Source organism: Sciurus carolinensis, chromosome 3 (genome assembly GCF_902686445.1).
Source record: "Sciurus carolinensis chromosome 3, mSciCar1.2, whole genome shotgun sequence".
NCBI lineage: Eukaryota > Metazoa > Chordata > Mammalia > Rodentia > Sciuridae > Sciurus > Sciurus carolinensis.
In genome coordinates, this window is record NC_062215.1 from 159,351,553 (window position 1) to 159,373,076 (window position 21,524).

Sequence of the window (21,524 nt, forward strand, 5' to 3'; positions counted from 1 at the left end):
TTTTTTTTTTAAAGAAAACTAGGACATACGAAGAAGATAAATTGTGGTTATGTTCTGGCAGCAGCCTCTGCAAATTCTACAATATAGTTTTGTTAAAAAACCCAAAGAAATAAAAAATTGATAGGTGAAGCATATCTTATAATCCATCATACTTATTACTTGTGAATAATAATGAGGTACATGTGTGGTGGGGGTTAAAGTTTTCTCTTTAAAAATTAGGAGCTTTTGGAGCTAAGTTTCAAAAAAATTCCTGTTAAAATTACCTTAAATTTTATGGTATTTAACTAAATAAAATTTTGGTAAAATCTAAAACCTCTCATATGAAGTCTTATGAAACAGTTGAAATTTTTAAATCTCATTTTTTTGCAACTCTTTTTTATTTTTATACACATAATACAACTTAACTTGATTCTTTTATTATTTTTCCTCCAATGAAATAATGGGGCACAACTTTTAAAAACCATACTTATTTACTCCCCACCTCTGTCATGGAATTCATAAAAAGGATAGACTAAGGTCCTGCTTTCACAAATTAACTTTTTGAAAAAAGAAGAAAAATTATACTTTTCACTTCAAATGTTTGATGTTACTATTGGAATCTATCTACAGACGATTTCCCAAGAAAGTAACAAATTACTATGCAATAACTCTGAAAAGGAATTAAATTAGTAGGGACAGGGAACAAAAAAAAATTAAATCCTGTTTGTCCTTGGAAAATACTACAGTAGCCATGTTGACTTAGATCTTCCCTAAACCACCTATGTTATTTGAATTAAAATATTTAAAAGTCTTTAATTTAGTTAATTCACTATTCAAAGCAATGCTAATCTAAAAAAGAAACAGTAAGGATGACCCTTTTTTAAAACAATTTTTAAATTTACCTAATTTTTATGAGACTAATGACAGGAAAGCTTAGTTTTTACAGTTACAAATACTCCAGATGCCTTTGAAATTTTTAAAATTACAAAACTATTTCCGAATTTATATAACCACCCTCAGAAAGGGTAGGAGAAACATAAGTGGTTCTGGGTACTTCTCAGAATACTGCCATCTTGTCAAGTTGTGGAGACCTTTGGTAAATTCCATGGTCATGAGATGTAAAGAACAAGCACCATGAAGGTAACCAGTCAGGCCCTTTTTTTTTTTTGGATAGAAGATAAGGCACTGACAACAATGTACCAAAGTTTGATTCTACCAAAGTTGTCAACCAGTTATTTGAGAAATAATTGATTTGAATTATGAATAAGTCTTGATTGATCCTTTTTACTTTTGGATATCACTCATAGAGCTTTCCTTATTTTAGGATAAAATCTGCTTAACTACACTTAATGTCTTAATTATATGAAAAATATCAATTTACTGGTCCATTTTCAGTTATTCACTGAAATATGTAAAAACCAACAAAAGGGTGAATTTTTAACTTTGTTATGGAATAAATTATACTTTAATAGATTATATGCTTTCATAAATATATATTGTAAAATTACTGTTTACATATTTAGTCAAAATGCAAATATAATCCAAATACATTAATTTGCTTTGGCAAATCAGAGACAAAGGATATTCTTGTGTTGCAAAGAACCACCACCTGCAAATATGTGAAATCCTAAGCACCCTGTGAGAATGCCTTGGAGCAAGAAACTGGTTCCTCAGTGCTGCAGTGTATGATGTTGAGTGCTGAAAATATACTGACAATGATGGGAGGACTCTAACCCAAAAAGGGAAGAACAATCTTCTATATAACGTTCTCACTGATTCACATTCATGCATGAATTGATTACTACCCCTACTTGTTTTCTTCTTTCTATATTCCCAGTGAAGAGTGCCTGGAGTATCCGATGACAATATTACCTGATTAGATACTAAAGTAGCAATGCCAAAAAATTACACCGTAATTAATAAAACAATGGAATTGGCACTTTAGTAGAATATGAAGAGAAAGAAGAAGTGAATTAGATCTGATACTCCATGTCATTGTAATAAATTGGGAGGTTGCATACCTTCTTTCACTGTTGGTTTTATATTAGATATTCTATGACCTAAATGACACTCAAAAATTTGTTTAACAAGGGCTTTATAAGGGTTTAAGACAGTGCCTTTTATATTAATTACAAATAATTGTTAAGAGTGGTACATTCTAAAATGAAGACACTACTTCACAATATTACAGAGAAAAGAAGGTTAGCGACTAGATTCTTATTTTATGTTTCTCAATTTAAATTAAAAAAACAAAAACCACAAATAGACCTTCTGTCTTTAAACAGTACTAAAATGGAACTGAAATGTCAGGACCCACTCATAGAAGTAAACTGGGTCATTAGAAATAGGTATTAAAAGAGCTAATTTAAGATCCCACATCTAAAATTTCAAAGTCAACAAAGTATGGTTAAGTATCCCAAGCTCCTCCACGAATGGCTATTAATCTTCCAGATCTGAAGAAAGTGTCATAATTTGGACAATACTCAAATCTGCATTTGTTAATTAAAAAGTTCACAGTGTTGCAAGTATACTTTCCTTATGAAGTCATTCTTGTCTTTACTAGGTAAGGGAGTCTCACATTCCTAGAACTTGTGGAAGTGTGTAACTACAAACATGTTCCACGCCAATTAGATCATTTTCAGTATTGAAATAATCTGACCTGACTCCACTACAGGACTAAATAGCAAATGGATAGTAGAGTAGGAATGTAACAATTGTTATTTTAAAAACTTATGAATATTTCTACAAATATGGTGAAAAATGATCTAAAATTTCAAGAAAGTATATTCTGGTTCTTTGAATTTTCTTAATGAAGAACATAAAATGTTTATTCAAAATGTTACAAATATTGTTTTTAGTATGCACTTCGGCCTTAAAATTAATACTATATGCAATCCAACTGCAAGTCATTAGATTGATTTGTAGTTTGTATATTACTGGATAGGAGAAGGTAAACATTTGAATGAGTTGACTGTCGTCTTCTTCCATAATACTCGTTTTGATGTCATGAATATATTATAACATTGTGAGGCTCATTTTATGAACCACAGAATTACTTTATGTGAACTGACAAGAATTAGGTTCACTATTTTATAATTTTTTCTTTTTTTCTTATATACCAAGTTTGATCTCTTAATTTTTCCTAAGATATTTTAAACAATGGAAAAAATTATACTAGTGCTATATAAAAAAGAGAATGAAAAACAAAACATAAAGCAAAAATATAACTGGATGCATGGTTGTGAAAAGTGTAATGTTCTAAAGCTGGTGATTTTGATTATAATACTTATTTTAATGTATAATTTCTTACTGTTATTTAAAACACATCTGCTTTAGTTTATAGTCATACCTCATAATCAATTGTTGGTATATGAATATATCAAAGTATAGTAAATTCAAACAAAACTAGTCTGGGAATCTGGGAACCTTGGTTCTAGGCTCAGCAATGCCCTTACCTACCTAAGGGATAATGAACAAATCACTGGACTTCATGTGTGAGATGAGAGGTTTATTAAAAGCACTTGAGTAACTTATATACCTCATGATTTCAGAACCTAATTATAAAATTATTTAGAGATAATGTTTTTAATACATTTTATTGTGATTTATTACTCCCCCCAAACTACTGCATTTTATAACTGAGAATATTAGTTATTAATATTCTATTGTAGAATACCACTTTGCATTATAGTGAAAGCTATATTACTGTCAAACCAATTTTTATTTAAACCTGAAACTTCCTATCTTACCCCAATGTCATTCCTGTGTTTTGTTTGGTTGTTTGTTTTTAAATTTTGGCAAAGAATTTGAAGAGACTGAAATATGGCCTTCTCATTTGGTTGGTTCATGAAGACTTTCTCATATCTCAAAGTCCTAAACATATATATTAAATTAATCTGAGACCTTTTTCCTTACCCAATTCCAAGATTATGCATTTCTACTTCCATACCTGCCACCCTTTGTCACATCTGAATCTACGTATCTCCTTTAGGAGTTATAACCAAAAATTATGGGAAGATGGTAACATTCCTGAAGTAGGGAAAGTAATTGCTTACTACAGAGACCTGTGGTAGGAAAGGACTGACTGGAAATCATATTTAAAGGAGCTAAGTAGATAAAGTGAAAATGATTCACCCCTTTATAAATGCATGACTGCCATTTTGTAGTATAAAATCCTAGCTAGCAAACTATATTACCTGCCCATGGGTATGGTAAAATATGTATAGAAATACAAAAAGATTAAATTACACAATGAAATTCTCCTATACCTTTTGAACCCTTATCATATTATTGCTATATTAAGAACTGTGGAAACTGAATCCCAAACTTCTTTTCTGATATGCTATTCAGATTTGAAGGCTGGAAGTCAAGACCCAGGCTACTCTCTGCTTTTCAGCAATCCAATACTAGCAGAATTCTGAAAAGGTAGTTTCACCATTGCCACCCCTGAATAAAAAGGAAAGAGAATAGATGTCAGGTAATATCAACATCAGATGTCACAGGCAGTCATCAGGTTATTCTTTCAGCTGCTTACCAGTGTGACTCCTTTTATGTACCATAAGCACATTGGGCCCAATGCAAACCATGCCACAGACGTCACATTTCAGTTTACCATTCGGAAGCCGGATTCCTCCCTCGCCTTGAAGCTCCTGGACTTTCCTGTTGTCGGCCAGCTCGTTGCTCTCAATTAGGGGTTCTTCTAGGCTGCTACCCTCATCGTGGCCCCTGATCTCATCTTCACGGCTCAGGGGTTTCCTGTCACACTCTTCATCACTCTGCATTTCTAGTTTTACTGAATTTGCTGCAATTTAAAAAGAAGAAATTTTAAATAATGCTGTGTGCTTTCAGCAGTCTTCTTTCTAGCCATTGTCATTCTATTAAGTGGATACACATGCTATATTAAGTAGAATACTGCCCATCAGCAAAAACGCTCTGAATACATACTATATTCTATGATATTTTAATGAAACTGTGTCATAAAAGTAAAGATGGCTCAGGAAAGCTTTAAATAGAGACTATCCCTTTATTTTTGCACACATTCATTTAACTCAATTATTTACATTTTAAGCAAGTCATTACATAATTCTAACTCTGGTTTTGAGTTTGTCACTAAGGCTACTTAGAGTGAGATATATTTATGGAAGACACAAGATTAAATATTGCCAAACTCACTGAGCCATGCCTCCTCTTAATTTAACAATCATCATATTCATATGTTCTACTTCACCTCTGAAACTTGTATAAACCCGACTCTGAACAGAGCAAGAGAAACAACTTAAGATCTTAATCCAGCAAATGTCTTTCATATATGCAGGTACACCATCAAAGCCAATGGCCTAAAATCAGACTAAACACAGTCAGTTAAGAGCTGTGTAAATGTAGGTAAGGTTAAATGCACAGATCTCATATGCTCTGAAATTACTCTGCCTTTATTTCCTGTATGAAAAAAATTCTCTATGGAACATACTAGTCTGGAAATCAGCTGTTCTAACTCTAATGTATGCATGCAAAGAAACAGCTAGTGACAGGGGTGGCATAATGCACATGTACACACTTGTGACTGTTATGAAATTCAATGCCCTCTGTTTGCTGTTTTTGGATCATCCCACAGAAAAGTTGGAATTCTGTTGGCACAGCCCTCATTCTGGACTGCTGACAGAGTCTTTTCAAAAAGCAGAAGCAAGTTTTAAATTAATATTAGTTTTTTTTTTTTTTAAATCCAGTGATCTTGAAAATTTCTTAAGAAATCATATCAAAGTTACTCAATGAAATGAGTTATCTAGTACTACTTGAATGGAGGAAATATTTCCATAAAAAGAAAGGAAGTTCTTTTTACTCCAAGTGTTTTCTTGGAGAAACCACAATGTTTATTTATCATATTTGTCACTGCTCATTGGAACAGGGAGTGTGATCAACATGGCTCTTTTCCTGTTGTTCTCTTTAGAGTACCCCTATTAACAAGAGGCAATGTGGCACAAGAGTACGAGCGGAATATTTTGAACTAATTACTTAACCTCTGAATTAGACTTTAATTTCAAAGAGGAAATAAATTCAGATTACTAAAGTTTGACCAGAATATTTTATCTAGTGAGAGTGATGGTGAAAGACTTGGGGCACTAGAACAGAGAAACTGCAACTACTAGAAGAAAAAGTAGGCCCAAATCTTCACCATGTTGGCCTAGGACCTAACTTCCTTAACAAGACCCCTAAAGCACAAAAAGTTAAATCAAGAATCAATAAATGGGATGGACTCAAACTAAAAAGCTTCTTCTCAGCAAAAGCAACAATCAGTAATGTGAAAAGAGAGTCTACAGATTGGGAGAGAATCTTTACCACATGTGCCTCAGATACAACATTAATCTCTAGGATATACAAAGAACTAAAAAAACTTAGCACCAAAATAAAAAACAAATAACACAATCAATAATTGGACTAGGGAACTGAACAGACACTTCACAGAAGATATACAATTGATCAACAAATATATGAAAAACTGTTCAACATCTCTAGTGATTAGAGAAATGCAAATCAAAACTGCTGTAAGATTTCATCTCACTGCAATCGCAATGGCAATTATCAAGAATACAAGCAACAATAAGGTACACTCATACATTGCTGGTGGGACTGCAAATTGGTGCGACCATTATGGAAAGCAATACAGAGATTCCTCAGAAATGTTGGAATGGAACCACCATTTGACCCAGTCATTCCCCTCCTCGGTTTATACCCAAAGGACTTAGAAATCAACATACTACAATGACACAATCACATCAATGTTTATAGCAGCTTAATTCACAATAGCTAAACTATGAAACCAACCTAGACATCCTTCAACAGATGAATGGATAAAGAAAATGTGATATATATATATATATATATATATGACAATTATGATCATATCTGCTTTTGAGACAGGAACTGAGAAATTGTGAGAGCCTTGTGTAGTAAATTACTTAATTTTCATTTTTAATTCTTTATATTATTTCATTTTTCTTTATTACATCATGAATTCCTTAAACATATAAAACAAGTAAGCTTATTTTGTATCATATATATATGATATATATGATGGAATATTATTTGGTTTTAAAGAAGAATGAAATTCTGGCATCTCCTGGTAAAAGGATGGAGTTAGAGAATATCATGCTAAGTCAAATAAGTCAAATTCAAAAAACCAAAGGTCTAATGTTTTCTCTGATATGCGGAAGCTGCTTCATAACAACGTGGGGGGTGAGGGTGGATAGGGAAGAATAGAGTTACTTGACGTAAGGTAGAGGGGAGTGAATGGAGGGGGAGGGGGATGAGGGAAGGAAAGATAGTGAAACAGACATTATTACCTCATGTACATGCATGACTGCATAACTGATGTGATCCTGCAATATGTATAATCAGAAAAATGAGGGATTATACTCTTACACTCTATTTATGTATGATCTATCAAAATGTATAAATGCATTCTTGTCATGCACAACTAATTAGAACAAATAAAATAAAATAATTTAAAAAAGAGAGATGATGATCCTTAAATTCTTAAGGAACTCAAGTTCTCTGTACTCCATAAAATGGGAATGATAACTGTCTCACTTGCTTAGGTTGATATGAGAATTAAATGAGTAAATATAGCAAACATGCGTATCTATTATTTTTCTCTGGACATAAAACACTGTATTAATTTCATAAGATTTTTGTGAAGATTAATCAACTTCAAGTCTGTAAATTACAATCTCCAAAGGGATACACATCCTTACTAGACACATGTCTTTTTTGAGGAGGTGGGCACTGGGGATTGAACCCAGGGATGCTTAACCACTGAGCCATATCCCTAGTCCTTTTTATATTTTATTTTGAGACAGTGTCTCACTACGTTGCTTAGGGCCTCACTAAGTTGCTGGGGCTGGCTTTGAACTTGTGATCCTCCTGCCTCAGTTTCCCAAGCTGCTGTGATTACAAGTGTGTGCCACCACCCCTGGCCCTTTCTGGGTACATCTCTAATACAGTAGTTACTATGTTGAATTTTACTTTATTTGGAAATCAATATGACATTACTGTTTTTCTAGCATAGTAGGGACAATATTTCATCTACTTCATATCCCCACCATGCTTAAGAACTTTGTAGTAAATGGGAGATTTTCAAGCAGAATTCACTGACTTGTTTTACTAAATTTATGATGAATTTTATTGCTTTAAGCTTACTTGTTTTATGTTTATGGAATCCATGATGTAATAAAGAAAAATGAAATAATATAAAGAATTAAAAATGAAAATTAAGTAATTTATTATGCAAGGCTCACAATTTCTCAGTTCCTGTCTCAAAAGCAGATATGATCATAATTGTCACACTGAGAAGACTGTCCATTTTTAAATGTAATATAATTAATTCATCTAAGCTATCTTTAGAAATTTAAGAGTATTTGTTGTTATTACTGACATTATAATGCCTCAATGAACTGTCAATGTGAAAACTAGTATTTTACTTCTTTTTAAATTTTTTTTAAAGTTGAGTGAAGTTGGCCTTCTTTATGTACAATTTAACTGTTCTTTATTTTTCCCAAAAACTTTTTATGAAACATTCTGCCCATTTTTCTACCAGGTTATCAGTTTTTACTCACTGAATTTAAATATTCTTTATATTCAAGTTGAGCATCCCTTAATGTGAAAATCCAAAATCCAAAATACTCTAAAATCCAAAACTTTCTGAACACTGACATGATGCCACAAGTAGAAAATTCCACAACTGACCTCACGTGATGGGTCACTGTCAAAAGCAAACACACTAAAAAGAAATGGATAAAATTACCTTCAGGCTATGTGTAAAGTTGTATGTGAAACATAAATGAATTTCAGGTTTAGACTTGAGTTTCATCCCCCAAATATCTGATTATGCATACAAAAGTATTCTAAAATTTAAAGTTTTAATATCAAGAACATGTCTGGTCCCAAGCATTTTGGATAAGGATTATCAAATCTGTAGTAAAGATTTTATCCTCATGTTTATGATATGTTTTACAAATATTTTATCCTTTTACTCATGAGTATTTTTATGGCATATATGCTAATTTCACATGCTTAATTTTTAAAGTTTTCAATTATGGCATCTGGGTTCTATATCTTGCTACAGTAGGCTTTTCTACATTCAAAGAAATTTTTCTATATTTCTTCTGATCAGGAAGACTTTACTAATCAATGCAAAATGCTATTGGTTATACTTCGTCACTATATTTCATGCATAATTGTCATTTAAAAAAAGAACTGAGAAGAAATGAAAACATGACTTTATTCAGCATGACTTAATACCAAAAACTACCTTACACATTGTTTCAGGTGATATACTGAAGAGTAGAAGCTTCACAGCAATGCCATCAGTTTTATTCCTGAACTAGCCAGAGTTTGATAAGGTACAATTAATAAGCATAAAGTTTACCAGAATTCCCTTTCAGAACTGAAGAAATAAATACCTAAGGGTTTTTAAGTTTAAAACTACAGGCCTCTCAAATTTCAAAACAGCACAGAATTATGAGACTGTGACTTGACCTTATAACATTCTCTATTCCTATTGAGAATATTATAAGAACATGAAACATAGACATGGATTAAAATGTCCTTTAAAAAATTAACACATATAACAAATACAGTTAGAATCTGCTATTTCTAGAGGAATATACTGGATATAACCACTGGATTTAAAAGTGTATTTGTTTCTTGCTAGAACTTTTCTCTATACTTTAAGGAATTATATATTTATCTAATATTATATTTTATCTTGTTATTAAATATGTATCTTCTATGAATGTATTTCCTGTCCTGATATAGTAAATCAATGAAGTACCACACATTTCAATATACATGTCATAGATTACATTTTTCAAAAACTGGCAGTTGATGTACAAACAAAATCTCATAGTAATTAATTTTTAACCCAGCTCTCTGAAATTAGGTTGAAATGCTAGGATAAAAAACAACCAATTAAATAAATTAGTCTTTGAATCTTAACTATTAAAGTTTACTCAAAGAAACTCTCTTTAAGATTTTTTTCACTCTTGAGAAGCACCTAATTTAAAATCATTACTGTTTAAATTCAAGCATGTGGCATACTTAAGCATACCTTATATTATAATTTATATATTAATAAGAATGTATTGGGACTATTTTTAGCTATAATATGTGAAGCTATTACAGCTCTTAATCATCACACAATAATATTCATAGTACTCTAGTTTTCAAGTCTTTGAAATTATATTTTTGACCTTTATTATATGGAATTTTGTTTATAATTTGGTAGTAGGAAAACATTTTCATAAATGAGTGATTTCATTCTCTAATATGAGTGAAATAAAATCTTGACATTAGACATTCCAAAACAAAGAACAAGTTTACAAGCTGTTCCTCTAATATGAAATGAAGGACATAAAACTCAATCATATCTGTGGGGATTTATATACATTAATATATACTGACAAGCAATAATGCCTTGACAAAAATAGCATTTTGTCAGAACAAATTATTAGCAACAGTCAAGTGTATAAATAAGAAGCTCTGACTATATTTCATCATTAAGTTCCACATGTATTTTTGAAAAACAATAGCATCACAATGTAAAAATTTCAGTTAACTGATCCATTTGCTTTATTATTCAACACTGTAGTCATCAATAAGTAAACTTTAAAGATATCTGAATATTTTCAATGACGAAAACAAAGATTTTTCTTATAAAGGAGATGATGTGGTCTGCATTTAAAAACAGTTCAATTTTAAGTCATTATTAATCAAGAAAAATTATTTGGTACACAGGCAATCAGTAATTGATGGTAAAGATGTTTCTTACACTTTCATTGTAAAAGCACTACTGTTAAGAACTGATAACTAGCTGTTAAGGCAAATTTCTTAGCAGATTCTGAGTTTTGTGAATATATGAAATGGAAGATCATCATTAATAAGAAAGATTTTTATGATCAAGTTTGCACATAAAAAAAACTTTGTATATATTTCAGGATAAAAAGTTCCACATGTACATTTAGAAAAACAGCATCATAATAAAAAATGTAGTTATGCCTATAAATCTCCCCACTCTTCTTTATTACTTTCAAAATATTATTCATGAATATTAGAATTTAAACTTATAGCTCCCATATAAATACATAATAATTTCCATTTTAATTATCACAACAATGACAAGAAGACTTATATGGGAGTGCTTTTAACTTTCAGGCCAAACAATCTTTAGCTATGAAGTTTCTTCAGTAACTGCATTCCAAGGCTTCATAATTATCATTTCTAGATATATAATAGCAGGTGGATGGTTAAGCTAGACTTCCCTCTTATTCAGTGGCACAACATCAAATAAGGAAATAACAGAAGCACTTACACAGATAGACATTTATATATCATTGAAAAACTGGTACAACCCAAAACCAAATAGGGCGAAATTACATTATTTTGTGACACTGTTAAAAAAAATTCATTTCATTCAACCTGTGTTATAATGGCAATTTTATGTGCCACCACTATCAAACTAAAGAAAAAGTTGAAAACCTTATAAAGACCATATATGAATGAAATGGAAAGTAAAATGTACAATGTTGTTACATACACTTTTGGATCTCACACTTACAGAATTCATCCTCCCCAACCACTAAGAAACAAAGACAACATTGAATTCTCTTTAAAAATCAAAGACCCAGGACTGTGATACAACTCAGTGGTAGAGCACTTGCCTGGCATGCAGAAGGCCCTGGGTTTGATCCCCAGCACTCCCCAAAGTCATAAAACCAGCAAATATTTATTCAAATTCTCTTGCTTGCCTATGCTTTGCTTAAAATTTTAGGTTTAAGACTAAAAGAATATTACTAACTTAAATAAGAAAACCATATTAACAGTACAGTATGTACATAGAAATAGGTCATGAAAGAGTTCATGAGTAAGAGTACTAAACATTTCACTACGGTATACAATGTGGATACATAATAAACTTACCGAACTGAAATGTGAAGAAGCTTAAAAATTGGACATTTTACTTTACTATTTTTGACTAATTTTACCTAGAAAGATAGCATATGATTTTGGCAATATCTGGCAAGTGAATTTTTCAAATAATACAAAATAACTCGATTTAAATTTTTGACAAAAACATTTTATATGCATGGTAAAATATTAATTTTGAATTGTCAAATACAGAGAATAAACTTTATTTGCAATATTAGAACTGGGTTTTCAAAATAATCCTATTCATTTTTTGTCAGCACATTCTGGAAATATCATAGTAACCAGACTGAAAATATAATTACTAATATTTTTTGATTTTATATATTCATCTTACTACAATTTAAAACTCATGACCTGACTCTACTAACCCACACATTAGCCAAGTTTCCTAGCCAGGAAAACAGTGCAATGGGATTATGATTTACTTGTTCTATTTAAAAGGATATAAAATATATTTATCATATATAATATAAACGTTTTATATTACTTCAAATTAGTGATTTACTTCTGTTGTTTCCTAACTATATTTTTAAAAACTTAATTTTTAATTTTTAAAGGAAGTTAATATTAAGAGAGTTCAAGAAATATTTATTTCACAGTACTGCATAAAAGGCAGTTGAAAAAACATTCAGAGCAAATTGGGAAAAAAAGCTATTTAGGTGTGACGTGTAAGTGGAATTTTATATGCTTGGTTTCTGTTACATGAGAATTCAAGTGGGCACTTAAGGGATTTTATAACTTATAAGCATCACTTTCTCCCAGTCTGTCAGATACTTGAAATGGTGTTATACACACTAATTGAATCAATACATCCATCTAATAATCTGTTGAAGTTGTATGTGCACTAATGTTTATTAGTGCAGATTAGTGCTTATTTAAACTTTAAAAACGGAAACACCAAACATGATTAAATCTGTGTTAATAGCCCAGCAGCTGTTTAAATAATGTGTTAGAAAAACAAACTGCCTTCAAAACTCTGATGTAAAGTACAGTTATTTATTTAAAATCTACCAACAGTCTAAACAAACTCAGCACAGCCAAAAATATTTTAAGGTATATGCAAATAATTTTTTATATTTTCTTCAACAAAATTTCACGCAATATCAAACCTTTGTTCCTTTTAACTGTGGATAAATAAAAGCGTAAGTCTTGCAAAACAGCTCCCTCACAACACGCTAAAACCATTGGTTTCCTAAGGGCTGGACAAGCTCGGACACTGGTGTCAGGGAAGCGCACCTGGGCCGCTGGCAGCAGCACTCTTAAGCCCGCTCATGGCACCACCTCCTATTCTCTCCCCATTCCTTCTCCTCTCCCTCCATTGTGGCTAGACTGTGTGTTTTTCATACCCACTGGAGTGCTTCAGATTAGGCAGTACTAATTCTGAAATACTACTATTATTCCAAGAACAGCAGTAAAATTTACTCTGCACCTGAAGGCAGAAACCACAGTCTCTACCTCTCCCTCTACCATGTAACTAGTCAAGAGACTTTAGGAACTCTGTTTATCCTGACTCGGCCACCTGACCATCTAAAATATGGGGAAAAGTAACATTTGATGTCATGGACACAAGCAGGCTAGACAGGATGATTGCCTGTAGACTAAGGACTTAGGATCCTTCGACTAATAATGCTAATAATAACAGTAAGAGAAAAATAACAAGTTATAGCTTTTATGACTCATATAATATGTATTCTGCCTCATTTGACACTCTGAATGATTAAATCATAGGTAAAGCAGTCACAGGTAAACACATGGAAGCATGATTAAGTGACTTTCCAAAGAATAGAAAGTAAATGTCAGCTTGATATCAACTCAAGCTGCTCACCTCTTAGTCTACCAATCTCTCCATGAAACCATATGTTCCCCAATTAGGCTAGTAACTGACATTAATGTTATAGTTAGGACAAAAGTCAGTCATGAACTTATCTATCAGTTGAAGAGGATACCAGGAATTTAAGTCCAAAATGTTTAGACAAAAGAAAACTACTTTAAGTTTTTGTAAACTTAAACTTTCATAACTACCAAGTTAATATTTCTTATCAATGGATTGTATATCCCATCTTTAAAAATCAACCTACTAATTTTTAAATTTGCTTTGGTCTTAAGACAGAAGTAAGAACAAGTACTATACCTAGTTAGTGAAGAATCGATGTTCAATATTTTCCATCCTTCCTCCCTCCCATTTTCACATTAATTTTTGTATTCCTTGTTATTCTATGACTTATCATTGTACATAAAAACAGCATTTTAAGGACTAAGTCAATATTGTCAATTTTAATCTCTAAACCAACAGTTTACAGAGGATGGCATTTCAAGACTTCTTTTGTGGCCAGGTTTTGAGTCTAGTGTCAATTATTGGTATAGAAGTAAGTCACACATGTGAGCAGCTCACACAGCACTTCCTTTACGTTTAGATATACCTTAAAAACAAAAACAAAGTGTCTTCCCTCCTTCCTTGAAGAAAATGTAAAATTTAAAGAAATGTAAAACACCTAACTCCCTAATGCTATCCCATGAAGCATGAAACCTTACATGGCATGTCCATCATCAAAACACACACCTAGTTATACAGTACAGTAGAACCACTGTAGCCCAAGGATGAAGATCTGTTTTTTGGCAGACAACTAGTTCATGAGAATTATACAATGTGGTGAAAATAAGCCTAGTTAAATAGAAATACCACAGGCAAACAATAGCCTATTCCTTTATCCAGACTTTAAATGAATGTATGATTTCATTTGCCAAGTCTTAAAGATTCATTATCAGTATGCCTTGTACAACTCCATTTTTTCACCTATTTTTGCATGTTCTTGATTTCCCATCACCTCTCATCTGAAGCAATTTCAAGAGCCTTCTAATTGGTCTCTTCTATCTTTTGCCATACTCTACCCTCCCAATTCATTCTATATTCAGTTGTTAGAATAATGTTCTTAAAGCAGAGCTCACATTAGTATTCTTGACATTTTCAATGACTATCCACTGCCTACAAATTACATACTGCTGTGTTATACTGAGAAATACTGATGTGTGATTCAGGATGTCCACAGAATTGTCCCATCATATCTCTCAACCATAGGTCCTCTTAGTCCTTCAGTTATACATATTTTCTAGTCAAATTGCTTTTCTTACTCTTCCAGGAACATATACTACATATCTTTATTTTTCCTTGTTCCTCTTATTATTTTCTGAAATTCTTCCTGTATTTCTATCAAAATAAACATATCATTCAAGGTTTTCTTTTGTTACCCTTCTCAAAATGTTTTTAGACCAAAACCTTTTTTTCCTTGGAACTTACGTTACCTTATGTTACTGTGATTTCATTAGTGTATGCACTTAAGTTCCACTCTACCTATAAAGTAAGATCCTTGAAAGTCAATATGGTCTTTATTCAGTCATAAAATCATCCTATCCTTGCATATATTTACATACACTATGTACCAGTACACATTTGTTGAACTATTGCTGCTGATTGACATATTAGACATCTCTAAGTTACTGAGAACTTGCATCAATTAGCTAGTTGACAAATAAAACAAAGCAGTTATACTTTAAATACAAAACATCAATATCATGTTAATTAAAGGACCACTGTATGACAGGAAACACTATATACACTATGCATATTGACTGATTTAATCATGACAGGCCACTCTGAAGTATGTAATTTCATCTTCATTTTACAGATGAGTAAACTGAAGCTCAGAATGGATGAAGTAACATGTCTAAGTGACACAACTATTCAGTCAGCTGAGACTGAATCCAAAACTAACTGGTGATCAAATCTTGCTATGTCCCCTGTCATCAAAAGGAAAGTAGTTACTAGCTATCAATAAAGAAAAAAAACTCAATATATTAAAGAATGATAACTTTGCATTAATATATACTATCTATACCTCATATATAACGTAGGGGTAGTTAGTTTGGCAGTTTGGGTAAAGAGAAATGTGTCTAAGAGTCTGTTTTGGAAGAAGACCAGCTTACACTGCCAAATTTTCTGAGCATGGATTTTATTTCATATAAGAGCAATTGACTTTGAATTGGTGTTTGGCAACCATCTGCTTAACATAACTGTGGGAAGCTTGGGAAGCACACTGCATTGTGAAATTATCTATTTAATAAGAGGACTACAGTTCTTAAACCAACTTCTCTAAGAAGTAAAATCATTATACTAAATGTAGCTGAGTGGCATGTTCCCGAAAGGAACCACAACACAGGATTGCCAGAGGTCACTAAGGACAGTTAAACCAGGTCAGAAGGCAGTGCTGCACACTAAAGGGAAAGAGATAAGGAATGGAGCAGGGTTTCTATTACGAGGCAACAGCAACACAGGGAGGATCCAAAGCCCCGTGACTTACTTCAGTGACTCTATTGAGTCTCTGAAGTGAACTGACAGGGGAACCCAACAGCTCTTTGAACCCTGGGTTCAAATATCCACAGGTCATACATACTGAGATCAAGCCTACAGAGGTTCTTTTCCTAGTGTTCTTCCATAAACACTTTTCTAGTTGAGAATTAAAAAAAAAAAAAAAAAAAAAAAAGAATCCACACTTGGCCCTGAGATGCAGGATTGGTCAATTAGAAAAGTCTAACAATAAAACATACCAGGTAGCAACAAAGAGAAAACCTGTGGTGATTAAGGGAACCTAATTTGTACAATTGCCAAGACAATTTTAATAGATCTGTGCCAGAGAGTTTTATTACATAATGTAGCAGAACTTTTCTTTTTCTAACAATGTTCATAAATAGTTTCCTGTCCCTAAAGAATGAACACCTTATGTAGGCATATAGAACATATATATTAAAAGATAAAAAATAATTACAAAGTAACATATGAGATACTAAGTAATAATGGAAAAGTTGGATTAGAATACCTGTGTTTAAACTCTTAATGTGTGAATCTTAAGTCACTTAATATCTCCCATATCCTACTGTATGAAGTGGGAATAAGATACTCTATGTGAAAAATCATGCAGTCAGTTAAAGCAAGCAACACAGTCCTGTGGGCTAGGAACATGGGGTCTACATCCAGTTTATAGGGTTTGAAGCCACATTTTGTCACCTTAGTAGTCACAAAACCTTCAGAAACCTAATTCTCAAATTTTCTCATCTATAAAATCAAGATAATAAGTTCTTAGTATTAATACTTAAGACATAACAGTTCTTATTAAAAGATCAATATGAAGCTATTCCATAAGTGTAAAACATCAAACAAACCTAACTCTTCTGCTATAGGGAAGTACAGAGAAGAGAAGGCTTCCTGAAAGAAGTGGCATTTAAGACATTACTTTCAGACTGGTGTATAATAAAAGCCATATATAATAAGCCAATGGCTAACATAATACCTAATGGAGGAAAAGGTGAAAGGTTCTTCTCTAAGATCTAGAACTAGACAAGACTGCTAACTTTCACCATTTTTAGTCAACATAGTATGGAAGTGCCAGTCAGAGCACTCAGGCAAGAGAAGGAAAGGACTCCAAACTGGAAAAGAGAAAGTCAAACTGTCACTACTGGCAGATGACATATCTTATATCTTATCTATAGAAAACTCAAGGATTTCATCAAAAGAAATACTAGAACTAATAAATGAATTCAATGAGGATGCAGGACACAAAATCAACATGCAAAAATCTGTAGCACTGGCCATATGACTAAAGTCAATTGTTTGAAATGGAATTCAAGAACTCAATCCCACTTACAATAGCTAAAAAAATGCTTAAGAATAAATTTAAACAAAGAGGTAAAAGATTTCCACAATGAGAATATAAAACACTGATGAAAGAAACTGAAGAGGATGTGCAAAAAATGGAAAGATATTCTGTTTCAGGGATTGGAAGAATCAATATTGTTAAAATGTCCACACTACCCAAAGTGATCTACAGGTTTAATGCAACCTGTGGACAGTCGTCAAAACCTAGAAAAAAATATAACCCTAAAATTTGGGAACTACTAAAAAAACCCTGAATTATCAAAGCCATCTTGAGCAACAAAAGAAAGCAGGATGTATTATATTGCCTGACTTCAAAATATACTACAAAGCTGTAGAACTTAAAACAGAATGGTACTATCACAAAAAGACGCATAGACCAGTGAAACATAAAGAGAGCTTACAAATATAGTCAACTGATTTTCAACAAAAGTCTAAAGAAGACATAGTGTAAAAAGAACAGTCATTTATAAATGGTGCTGGGAAAACAGGATATTCACAAGCAGAATAACAAAACTAGACTCCCATCTCCTATCTATTACAAAAGAAAACTCAAAATGGATTAAAGAATTAAACGTAAGACATGAAACTATGAGACTGCTAGAAGAAAACATAAGGCAAGACCAGGAGTGGTGGCGCAGACCTGTAATTCCAGCAACTTGGGAGATTGAGGCAGGATAGCAAGTTCAAGGCCAGCCTCAGCAAAGCCCTGAGCAACTGATCAAGACCCTGTCTCAAAAGAAAAAATAAAATAAAATAAAATAAAAATGCCTGGGAATGTAGCTCAGTGGTAAAAAACCCCTGGGTTCAATCCCCAGTACAAAATAAAACAAAACGTAAGGGAAGTGCTTTAGGACACTGGAATGGGCAAGATCCCAAGCACAGGAAATAAAAGCAAAAACAGTTGAATAGCATATCAAACTAAAAAGCTGCTGCACAGTAAAGGAAACAATCAAAGTGAAGAGACAACTTAGAGAATGGAGGAAAATATTTGCAAACTACACATCTGATCGTGGGTTAATATTGAGACCATATAAGGAACTCAAAGAACGCAATAGCAAAGGCAAAAATAACACAATTAAAAAATGGACAATTGACCTAAAATAGACATTTTATCAAAAGAAAGTATTCGAATGGCCAACTAGTATGTTAAAAAATGTTCAATGTGACTAAACATCATATGATGCATAACAAAATCATGAGATATCACCTCATTCCAGTAAGAATGGCTTTTACCAAAGCAGAACAGGGAGTGGTTGATCACTGGGTATACCAAGTTATGATCAGATAGGAGTAAGAAGTTCTGTATGCTGTTGCACAGGAGGGTGACTATCGATAATAATAATGTACTATATATTTCAAAAAGCTATAAAAGAAAGGATTTTGAATGTTTTCACCAAGAAGAAAAGATACATGTTTGAGGCAATAGATGTGTTTACTCTGGCTTGAATATTATACAATATGTATGTGTACTGAAACATCAAATAGTTCTCCATAAATACATGTCATTTTCACGTTTTCATTTATCAGTGAAAAAAGTTTTAAAGATTGTACTTAAAGGTTGAATAATATTTATATAAAGGGAGAAGCCAGATGACACGTCAGACAAGAATCAAGCATGAAGAGGGGAAAAGGTGTGAATATATGCTGGAATTGAATGACACTTTTTGGGGGAATACATACACACAATGGATAACATACACGGAGAATATATGCCAACGTCAAAGAGGGTTTAAAATACAGTAAAAAAGAGTTAATGCTTCCATGGCAGTAATTTCAAAAGAGAAGTACTATCAGCTTATGGGAAGGCTTATGTTTCAACCATCAAAGTATGAAGGAGAAAACTGTTTAAAAATCATTCACTCAAAATTACTCACTGAGCACTCTATATCAGGCAAAGTGATACAGTGTGAACAAGACAGACACGGTCCCTGCTGTGGCACAGGTGAAATGTGTGCATATAGATAAATATATAGAGTATTTTTTCACTTTTACAAGGGCAACATGCACTACAAAATACCATGGTGAAAATATGACTCAGAACACGACCCCCACAGCCCGAAACCAGAATATGCAACTGCTATGAAGTCTTAGTGCAAAATGTAGGGCATAAATACTCAAGAAATGTTCTCATAAGGTCACTAATTCAAAAAGATAACTTGCTCTAAATTGTAATTGCCTGAAGCATGCCATCCTTCTATTTGTGAACTGAAGTTTTGATTATTCCATGTGTTGTCTATCTGCAGTTCTAAATCACCCCTTAACCTGCTTTCTAAAGCTCATAACTAAAGTACATGAAACATTAAAGTGATGACAGTTCTGTGAAACAGAGAAAGCAAAGTAGACCTGATAGAGTTAAAGCACATATAAAAGGCTTTTTTAAGCTTCTAAAGGTAAAACAGTACATTTTTCAGATATGAAGAGTACCTTATCCATTTAAAATAAACCCCTCTTAAAACGCTTGATGCTTTGGATATGAAAAATTTTATTATTTCTTCCATTAACTCGTGATATAACGCTGAGGCTCTCATCTATGCCACCTAAAATTGTACAGGTTGCCTTCCAAGAAGCTTGGCTTCCTTCTCTGTGAAATGGAGTGCTGCTATTTATTTATGCAAGCAAAATAATTAAAAGCTTACCTATGACAGGCCAAGGCCTTTGTCCCTTTGGTATACCACTCCAGGACACAACCAGAATATGCTTGAAATTTTATATAAGTAAAATTTGTGTAATTCCAGAATTCCTACTTCTTGATCTCTCTGTGTTCTCAAAGTCGTGAGTACCAGCACAGTTAAGTGTGAACGTACACCTATACACACGCATAGTATATAAACACACTGAAAACCTCGCTGGTACGTGTGCAGGACAGTCTCTGGGAAGCAGTTCATGTTCTCTACGTAAGCAGAAGACGGTGCAGTGTGATGAAGGTGCCATCCCCAGTGTTTCCTTCAACTGCCTGCTGGCCGGCATCCAGGAGAGGAAAAAGCAGCAAAACAGACGGAACAGACTCAAAACTTTAAAGCGTGCTACAACCTTCACAGAAAGCATAAAATCTTTGACTCGGATAATGTTATGAAGACTCTTGAATTTTTCCTTTCTTCTACTTTGTCCCTGTCAGGATGTGAACCCTGCCATTATGTATGGCTTGCAGCTGTTTGCGAGCTTCCTCCCCATCTGGGACTAAGAGGCAAATTGCAGGTTTCCAAGGCGGGGAATGCTGCTACAGTGGGGATCGCCGCCTCAGCACTTCACATGGACGGTGCCAGGCCCAGTCATGCTGGCTACCTTGCTCCCTGTGACGATCTGGCCACCAGGTTTGATATCTTTTAGTTACTGAAAATATACAGAGAGTTAGTTTCAGAAGTCTAGAGTCTTTCTTTGCTTAAAGACCATAAACACATGAACAACCGTTAAAAGTCATTTTATTTCATCTCCACTTTCAAAATGTATGCAATTATTTGAGGGATGCAAAACTGCCCAAACCTACATTTTTGTCACTCTCGTCTTACAAGGCCCACTGTTCTCTTTCATGTTCCTAATAGGTTGTCTTTTTTTCAAAGCAACACAAGCTTCCTAAAAGCACCTCTCATTCAATGGAAGCTGTCAGCAATTACTGCAATGAACTTTAAATCTTTTCCCTCTAAGTACTACAGTAGTCTAGAATAATGACACAACTTCTCACTGCTTCAAAATGTCAAGCTAACCACTCAGAAACTCAAGCTAGGTTTGCCCAAGAAGGTCCAAATGATAAGATATCTCATGAGCCTGTTCCATTACTGCACTTCTTACACCTTCACAGTATAGCAACACCTTCAGGGACAAGTTGAAACCTAAATAAACCACAAAAGCTGCCATCAGAACA

General features: G+C 33.2%; 1 protein-coding gene across 12 annotated transcripts in view; it reads right to left on the minus strand.

Moving 5' to 3' along the window:
- Ikzf2 (IKAROS family zinc finger 2) overlaps positions 1 to 21,524 on the minus strand; it is a 154,496-nt gene that overhangs the window by 48,339 nt on the left and 84,633 nt on the right. For 11 of the 12 annotated variants that reach the window (XM_047545506.1, XM_047545502.1, XM_047545505.1 and 8 more), the window contains one exon: positions 4,514 to 4,780. In XM_047545506.1, coding sequence (XP_047401462.1) covers positions 4,514 to 4,780 — 267 coding nt within the window. The remainder of the gene's footprint in view (positions 1 to 4,513; positions 4,781 to 21,524) is intronic. The other variant, XM_047545507.1, reaches the window with a different exon arrangement.